Source organism: Desmodus rotundus, chromosome 13 (genome assembly GCF_022682495.2).
Source record: "Desmodus rotundus isolate HL8 chromosome 13, HLdesRot8A.1, whole genome shotgun sequence".
NCBI classification, from domain to species: domain Eukaryota; kingdom Metazoa; phylum Chordata; class Mammalia; order Chiroptera; family Phyllostomidae; genus Desmodus; species Desmodus rotundus.
This window is the reverse complement of record NC_071399.1, coordinates 43,454,709-43,464,505: the sequence shown is the minus strand read 5'-3', so window position 1 is coordinate 43,464,505 and position 9,797 is coordinate 43,454,709. Positions and strand designations below refer to the sequence as shown.

The window sequence follows — 9,797 nt, the reverse complement described above, 5'->3', positions numbered from 1 at the left end:
TGATACTAGCACAGCCATTTCAGGTGTGTGTGTCTCTCTCTCTTTACTGTTGTTCAGTTTCAGCTGTCCCACCTTTTTCCTCATTGCTCTCCCCTGTCCCATCACCCCATTCCCATAGTCAACCCCTCCATTTTGAACACTGTTTTCATGGTATATCTTTTTCCATCCTTTTACTTTAAACCTATCTGTGTTCTAAAAACACATACACGCACACACACAACTCAACAATGATATTCTTCTGCTAAGCATATCTTTAGTTCAGGTGTTAAAATGTAGCCAATGATGGCTTTTAAATTCATTTACCACATTTAAAAGAAAATAATCAAAAAAAAAAAGGTATTCTTTCTTCCCCCAACTCTTAACCAGTCCTTCATTTAAGTTGTAAGTATTTATTCTACAGGATCAAATCTGGAGTCTTACCTTCTAAATGTTAACAAATCTGTTTAATGTCAAACCAGCAGGGAAAGAAAATTCCTCAGCAAGGAACACTACTCAGAAAGTACTGTGCCATGTCACCAAATTCCTGAGAATTCAGTGGGAAAACTGGAAGCAACAGAAAGCACTATAAGGTAGCTAATTTTCACTTTGTAACAAATCACTTACTAAATCAAAATGAACAAAGTATGGAGGACACCTGTGTATAGCTAGCTGGTTATTTTACTCTCTAGTAAAGCACTGTCCAATAAAAATATAATGTGACTCACAAATACAAATTACATATGTAATTTTAAAATTTCTACTAGCCATATTTTAAAAAGTAAAAACAGGCAAAATTGTTAATATAATTAATAATTATAGTTTATTAATAAATATAATCAACACATTTAAATCAGTATATTATCATTTATACATGTGATCAATATAAAATTGTTAATTATTCTTAATTTCTACTATGTCTTTGAAATTTAGTGTGTTTTTTATATTTAAAGCACACCTTAATTTGAACTTGCCACATTTCAAGTGATCAATGGCCATAATGGCTTGTGGCTACCACATTGGACAGCGCAACTATAGCATTTAAAGTTTAAAATGACCTTAAAATACTCTATGATGATCATATCAAACTGAAAAGTTTTTTCTTAACTATAGTTATTATGCATTGCTATAACACGACTGCTTATATAGTAGGATTATAAAAATGTAATAATCTAATAGGTAGATGTGCAATCAAGATTAAGTTTACAAATTTTGGAGGTTTCAATCTGCATTAGTAATGACAGCTAATATTTATTAAGCATTTACTTTGTACCAGGCACTATGTCAAGTATTTTAATGCATAGTGAAAGGTACTTCTTCTGTTGTCTCCATTTCATAGAAGAGGAAATGGGAGCTGAGAAAAGTTACTTAACTTGGGCAAGATCATATAAGCACATAAGTTGTGAAGTCATCTCATTCAGGCTTGCTCTGGAGTCTGTGCTTCCAGTCTCCAAACTTGACTGCCTCCCTAAAATGCATCCTACTATCTATAGTCATTCAGTGACTTTCATAAATAAAACTATGAGAGAAAGCAAAAGAAGTTAATTGAGTCCACATTTCCTCTGCCTGTGCTCAATTCAGCAATTTGTTGAGGGCCTTTTGCAGGCAATGCTCTTAGGGAATGTGAAGGTTTCCCTTGCCCCTGGATGGAATACTTTAAGTAACACACTGCTTCAGAGATCAGGGACTTGAACATTTTGATAAAAAGCAGCTGAAGAAGTGTGAACAGTTCAGCACTTTTATTTCCAGTAAATAACCTTTTAAACCAGGAGTCTCCAACCTCCAGGCCTGTTAGGAACCAGGCTGCACAGCAGGAGGTGAGTGTGAATGTAATGCACTTGAATCATCCCCAAACCATACCCCAACCCCAGGTCCTTGGAAAAATTGCCTTTATTGAAGTTGGTCCCTGGCGCCAAAAAGGTTGGGGACCACTGTTTAATTGTTTCATTTTTTTGCTGGCTTTTACCTACGCAACGAATAATATTATTATTAGAAAAAGTTAAAAATTATATTTATCAGCCAAGTGTCTATGAACTATCCTTAATCCATTCCACATACTATTTTATTCTACACAATTGGGAGACTAATAGAAAATATTCACATATATTTTAAAAACACAGAACTGTGACCCACACATCTATACCACATATAGCTTTAAGGGTAATTATTTGCTTAGGTTCATTTCTTATTTAACTTCAAAATCCATCAAATTAATCAACAGCTAAAAATTGCTACTATTAAATCCATAGCGGACACCATGCTATGTGGATTTAACAAATATTATCTTAACTGTTACAACACCCCTATGAAGAAATATTATTCTCATTTTCAGGTAAGGAAACAATACCAATCTTTTTTTTTTCATTGTACAATGTTAATAAATACCTGTAAATAATACCATCATAATACATCTGTGTACAGTTATAGGTTCTAATTTATATTATCTACACTGACCCTCATAAGTTGTGATATAGAGAGCACATGTGCTTACAACTATCAGGACAAGTGGTTATAGTTTTTTTGGAGTCTTGGGGCAACTTTTTAAAAATTACAATTGTTCATTTGGGAGAATCTTATTTTGTTTACATTCAGCACCGATAAGCTAGAAATAGGCAAGACCAAATTCTACCACAGCTGAGAGACACTTTCACAAAGGTTTTATAAGTCTAACTTCCATTTCTAAAACACTCTCATCAACATGGAAGTCCATCAAAGAACAGTAGCTAGAGAACATTCTAATGCTCTCGTTTTTTAAAAGATTTTATTTATTCATTTTTAGAGAAAGGGGAAGGGAAGGAGAAAGAGAGGGAGAGAAACATCAATGTGTGGTTGCCTCTTGCACACTCTGCACTAGGGAATCTGGCCCACAACCCAGGCATGTGACCTGACTGGGAATCAAACCGGTGATCCTTTGGTTTGCAGGTCCAGGTTCAATCCCCTGAGCTACACCAGCCAGTGCCTAATGCTCTCTTTTTAAGGAGTCTTGCCTGCTGTGGTATTATAAATGTCATGACCAGACTGCACAGTGACTTTTGACAAACATCAAAAATCCTAAATTAGCTAGATTTCATGAACCAGTTGAGAGAAACTTCCAGTCTTCTATTTTCCCAACCTCACCCTCACAGGGGTTTTAAATGCTCTAAGCAAATATGCTGCAGAACTTAACAGAGGTAGAGTCAGGTCTAATAGAGGAAGGGAAAGGCATCAGGGGCTGGCCACTCACAGTAAATCAGCCCAAAGCAATGGCAACTGCCAGGAGTAAGCACGATATAAAGTTTTCTACCCTTCCATTTTATTTCCAAATATAATGTAATGTTAGGACTTTTGTGATTAATAACACCATGCCTTAACAGCCATTATTATTCCATTTTATAGATAATTGAGGCTTACCGACATTATGTGCTCACTCAAGTTCACATAACTAGAAACTAAAGACCCAAATCCACTCTAGTTCAAGGTTCTTTACCTTCTTCTACCATCTATTCCTAAAAAATAAACTCTGTATTTTGAAGTGTGCAGACTTAAGTTGGAATTTCTATTATTTAACAATTACTGAACAAATATATATACTCTATGGAGTCACTGCCAATAAAAACACCACAGCAGGTGTTAAAAAATACCTGGAGATCAGGCCATACTCTTGAGCAAGACTCTAGGCAATTTACCTTATTTCACTGGTAACCTAGTCATTAAAAATGGTTTATAGTATGTGATTCCCCATATCTTAATAACCTTGGGTGAGGAAAAAGCCTCTTCAGAATAGAGACATTCCTACTGCTGATGGTCTGTCTTTGAAGAAATGTGTCATAAGAATGATAAATTGCCACATCTAAGAAACATCAATTCTACAAAGATAGGTCTGCGGACTTTTTGTAGAGAACCCTATCATTGTCACAGCTAAAACTTAGGGGAGATTTCTTCAAAAATTAATTAAAATCCCTTAAAATGTCTTGGCTGATAATCACAATTGCATGGGGATCCCAGGAACTCTGCCCTGAGATTCTGGACACAGCGACCCAGATTCTAATGTGCAGCCAATGTTTTAAATCCTTCACCTAAAAGCAAATGTTTTAAGTAGACTTCCAAAGAGCAGAACTTTAACAAAATAGTCAACAGGAAATTAAATTTCCTAAATTAAATACTATTGCCTGCCAGAAGTGTACTAACCTCCATCTCACCCAACGTGTAACCTCATTAGAAAAGCTGTGTCCTTTTAAGGCAAAAATGAATTGTTATTTTCTTCGCTGTCAACCTTAGCCCAGTGCTGTGGACAAAGTAGGGGCTGCTCTCTCAGCCTTTGGCAGCTCCAGTAGTAAAGGAAGATTGGGTGCGTTACCTAAGCATTAGTGCGCTGCGATTGAAATCAGGTCTCTCGGCCCGCAGTATCTGTGGGAATCTTAACTCTTGAGGGATCAGCCCTACAAATGTTGCTTTAGGGAGAGGGGTGTCTCTTTCAACTTCCCCAACCGTTTAAAGAACAGGACCCCAAAACCCGGAACTTAAGGAAATAGTCACGGATCCTGAGGTGGGGAGGGAGTGGGGTCGCGTGTGCTACACACACACCCCATTCTGGGTAGAAAAGGCCTGGAGGGCCCAGGGCTGAGTAACCCCTCCTCCCGGCAAGCCCAGGGCATGAGTCACCAATAAGCGCGGCGGAAGGGGCGGTCTGAGGGAAGTCAGAGGGTCTGACAGATGGAGGGTTCTGGGGAGGGAGGGTGTGAAATTTAAGTATGAAGTGGGTTTCAAAGGAGCTCCCTCCCAGAGAAGTGGGACTATGGGATCGCAGGGGCGAAAGGGCTTGGAATTGGGAGCTCTCCCCGTCCTGCGGCAAGGGCCTGGAGGGGATGAGGCCGGCTAGCCTGGGACACCGAAATCTCCCGCGCTGTGAGGTGGCCCCTCCTCCTCGGCCGGGGCTCAAGTCCTTGTGGCGGGCAGTACTGTCAGCCCACACCTCCCTACACCCAGGCGACGCAGCCCGAGCAGTGTTCACGCGGCTAAATTTCCGACCCGCTCGGCCCACCCCAAAGCCCAGCGGCACGCCAGGCGCCGCCAGTGACGGCACTGCAGGGTGCGTGGCCAATCCGCACGGCCCTCGAGTGTGACTCCGGTCCCGCCCCACACTCCCAGGGCCAATGAGGCGCAGACGCCGGCGGCCACGGCGGGGTGAGGGGTCGAGAGGCCCTGCCCCATTCTCCCCTTTCCCCTTTGCCCCGCCTTTTCCCGCCCGGTTTCCCCTCGTCCCGCGCGCAAAGCTGGTGCTGGGTCGCCGCGCTGGGCCCGCCCCCGCCCCTCCCGCCGGCCGCCAGCCGCCAGCGCGCCTCACGGCTTCTGTCTCCCCTCCCTTCTCCTCTCTCTGTCTCTCTCTCTCACGCCTAGCGCAATGGCGGCGTCCGCGGCGGAGCAGCAACAGTTCTACCTGCTCCTGGGAAACCTGCTCAGCCCCGACAATGTGGTCCGGAAACAGGCAGAGGTAATCGAGCTTGTCGTCCAGACTCCTTGTCCCGGCCGGCGCGCTGACTCTTCCAGCGACACTGCCACACCGGGCCTTGGCTGCTCAGCCGCCACGGCGCAGGCCGGGACCGGCGAGTGGTGGCTGTTCAGTCCACGTGTGAGGGGGCCAAAGGATCCCGGAGGTGCCCTGGGGCCCTTCCGTCTCTTACAGCCACGGGGGCCGGCGCCAATTTTTCCCCAGTCCCGCCTCACACACACGTGTGCGGCCGCTGCTCACATACAACCCCCGCCCAGACAGGGAAGCCCGGAGGCTGGGAGGGAAGTGGGGCGGGCCCCGGGGCTCCTCTCGCCCCTTTCCGGCTCTCTACCCTGGGGAGCCTCCCCCGTGGTGTCCACCCAGCCCAACCTTAGTCCCCCAAACCCTGGCTGCTACCCCTACTTCTCTCTTGACCCCTCGCTTTAAACTACCATCTATTCCTCCATTCACCAACCTCTCCTTTTGAAATGTGTGTCTAGCCCTTTCGCCTTCTTTCCACTTATTTAGTCCTCTTCTCTTCCCTAGTTCCTAACATAGGAAGCTGTGTTTCTCCCACATCTCTCAGTCTGGTGAAGTTACCTTTATGGTTTCTTTCTAAGCAGCTTCTACCTTACTTTGCTTTTCAGAGAAATCCTTGATCTTAAGAGGTTTGTGGTCTCATAACATAAATGGGATGTCCTGGGATTTACGTTGTTTAACTGGGCCAATGCTGTATGCTTAAATCTTTGATTTCGTTAAATCTAACATGAATCTCTCATTTTTAATCACTTCTGACTCCTGACCTACAAAATGTGCTTCTGTGATACAGTTTCAAAAGACGATGTTTCATATGCATTTGCAAGTTCATTTACCAAGTAGTAGTAAGACACATTTGGTGCATATAAGACTAATGTTACTCTGTCAGTGTTAAGACCACAATTTATTTGACACTTAAAGGGAAGGGCAGAAACTTTCCAGTTTCTTTGAAATACATTATCAGAACCTATGTTCAGACTTGATTATATATGGAGTTCTTTGCCACCATGTAGTTAATTGAAGATTTCTATGATTCAGTGAAGGATGTTCAGCCATATGTTTTTACAGAGTAAACATTTATATTACATATAACTAATGAATTGGGAGGACACGGCCTCCTCTGGACTCACAAGATTTATAGTCTTTAAAATCACAATGTTGTTAAGAGATTTTGAGTAGATTTAAAAATGCTGGTTACACTTAAGTGGTTTTATAATTTGCACTGTAAATACACCGGAAGTCAGTTCTGTATGAAAAAGTACTTTAGCTATTAACGTTATCATAATGACTTTTGATTGACTTGTTTATTGTACTTTTAATACTTGTTTGGGGTAAAAATTCAAAAGGTGCAAATACTTTTTTATCTCTCTAAAAGTAACCACTTTTTAAGTTTCTTGTGTATTGTCTCTGAAATCACTTTACGAGAGGTGTTTATATATAAGCATATATATATGTGTGTATATGTTCATTTTTACATGAATGGGCTTCTAATACACATACTGTTGGTGCACTTTGAATATTTCACTCAATATATTTCAAATTGCCACATAAGATTTTGTTAAAGCAGCTAGCTATGTAGTATTCCATCCAATAGATGTACGTATTGTTTATGCAACTAATCCTCTGTGAATGGATATTGAGATTTCCAGTGCCCTGTTCTTGAATACAGTGCTATACACAGAAGTACATGCATCCCTATATTTCATACTTTGCCAGGTTTATTTGTAGAATACTTAAAAGGAGCATTTGACCTTAGAAGTAATAAGCATTTATTAATTGCATCAACTTGCAGTCCTATCATTGTCATGTGACGATGCCTATTAAAACATTTTAATGCTTTCTGTTAGCTCTACAGGTAATTTTTCACAGAAATAAGTTCTTAATTCCAACCCATAATAGAAATTGTCATGGGTTACAAAGCAGAACAGCATTGTATTTGGTAAGCTAGTTTAATTCTGTCTCTTCCCTCCAGTTGCTTAAGTCTCTGTTTTCAAGCCTAGTAGGGAACCTTTCTTCTATTGAACCAAATACACATATAGTTCAGCTCGAATTCCAGTTGGGGCCTGTTGTAAATCTTTATCACTTTTATCACTGGGGGTAGTTAGCAGCATTCAGTACACTTTCTCATTATAGAACAATTGAAGTAAGTACTGTTATTCTCTTAAGTCTCTTTATTCCTAGTGAAACATTCAAATATTATATTTTTACTTTCTTTGTATAGCCTTGGAATAGATATATATTTAATCCTCACCCGAGGAGATGTTTTTATCCTGAATAAAAACATCTCCTTATCCTGAATAAAAACATCTCAGGTGAGAGATGAAGGGAAACAGAAACATCGATCAGTTGCCTGCCATACATACCTTGAGTGGGGCTTGAACCCATAACCTAGGTATGTGCCCTGACCAGTAATCTAACTGCAGCCTTTTTTGGTGTACAGAGCAGTGTTCCAACCAACTGAGCCACCTGGCCAGGGCTTTTCAAATCATGCCTTAATACCCCTTTTTTTGCATCATGAAATGAGCCTTTTATTATAGTCTATTATAGCAAATACAGATTTTTGTTAAACTAAAGGCTTGGCAAGGGCTCAGTAAATATCTTTGTAATTTAATCAATCAAAATAAAAGTACATAGCTGACAGATACATACCAAACTATTGACTAAGATGACTTGTTTTATACTGAAATATGAAATCAAGTACAATTAAAGGTTCATTTATGGTAATTACTGTTGAAATCATTGAAGGGCTTCGAAACTTTAAATAAAGGTTTTCATTGTTTCCCAGTGTAAACCATTTGGTAGGGTCTGTATGTTTCTTTTTTTTTTTTTTAAGGGAAAGAGGAAGGTACAGAGAAAAACATTGATGTGTTGTGCCACTTATTTATGCATTCATTGATTGCTTTTTTAAAAAGATTTTATTTATTTTTAGAGAGAGGGGAAGGGAGGGAGAAAAAGAGAGAGAAACATCAATGTGTGGTTGCTTCTATGCTCCCACAACTGGGGACCTGGTTTGCAAGCCAGCACTCAGTCCACTGAGCCACACTAGCCAAGGCATGATTGCTTCTTGTATGTGCTCTGACCAAGGTTCAAACCCGCAACCTTGGCACTGGGGAATGATGCTCTTAACCATCTGAGCTACACAGCCAGGGTTAGGCTCCATATCTTCTACTAAAAAAATCTTAAAGAATTTTTCTCTTTACCTTTAAAAAAATGTTTGTGATATTTGAAGAAATCATTTAAATGATTTCTTGTCTGAAAATACCATAATATGACTAAACAATTGAATAATTGACAAGTAATCCAAAGTTAAATATCCATGACATTCAAAATGACATTTTATATAAAATAAGTATTTTATCAATCATATGCATGGATTTAATATTTTCATTAATTTTTTGCATTGACTTTGTACCTCATTGATTCTTTTTTAAGTATTTTTTATTGATTATGCTATTACAGTCTTCCCAATTTTTCCCTTTATCCTCCCTCCACCCTGCATACCCCAACCCTCCCTCATGACCCCCCCCCCCCTTAGTTCATGTTCATGGGTTGTACATATAAGTTCTTTAAGTTCTGTTTCCTATACCATTTTTTATTTATGTCTCCCTGTCTATTTTATGCCTACTAATTATGATTCTTCCTTGTACCTTTTCCCCTCTATTCCTCCCTTCCCCCTCCCCACTGAAATCCCTCCATGTGATGTCCATTTCTCTGATTCTGTTCCTGTTCTAGTTGTTTGCTTAGTTTTTGTTTTCCTTGTTTTTCTTTTCTTTTAGGTTCATTTGTTGAAAGTTGTGAGTTGTCATTTTACTGTTCCTATTTTTTATCTTCTTTTTCTTAGATAAGTCCCTTTAACATTTCATATAGTAAAATAGCTTGGTGGTGATGAACTCCTTTAACTTGACCTTATCTGGCAAGCACTTGATCTGCTCTTCCATTCTAAATGATAGCTTTGCTGGATATATTTATATTGGATGTAGGTCCTTGACTTTTATGACTTCAAATACTTCTTTCCATCCCCTTCTTGCCTGCAAGGTTTGTTTTGAGAAATCAGCTGATAGCTTATGGGAACTCCTTTGTAGGTAACTCTCTCTCCCTTCCTCTTGCTGCTTTTAGGGTTCTCTATCTTTAATCTTGGGTAGCTTGATGATGCGCCTTGGTGTGTTCCTTTTTGGGTCCAACTTCTTTGGGACTCTATGGGCTTCTTGGGCTTCCTGGAAGTCCATTTCCTTTGCCTGATCGGGGAAGTTCTCCTTCATTATTTGTTCAAATAAGTTTTCAATTTCTTGCTGCTGTTCTCCTTCTGGCACCCCTATAA

General features: G+C 40.3%; 1 protein-coding gene across 1 annotated transcript in view; it reads left to right on the top strand.

The window, feature by feature from the left end:
- Window positions 1-5,224: 5,224 nt before the first annotated feature.
- Window positions 5,225-9,797, top strand: part of IPO5 (importin 5) — a 51,878-nt gene continuing 47,305 nt past the window's right edge. Inside the window, exon 1 of the mRNA XM_024578838.4 lies at window positions 5,225-5,446. Within this exon, the coding sequence (XP_024434606.2) occupies window positions 5,357-5,446 (90 nt within the window). The 5' untranslated portion in view covers window positions 5,225-5,356. The remainder of the gene's footprint in view (window positions 5,447-9,797) is intronic.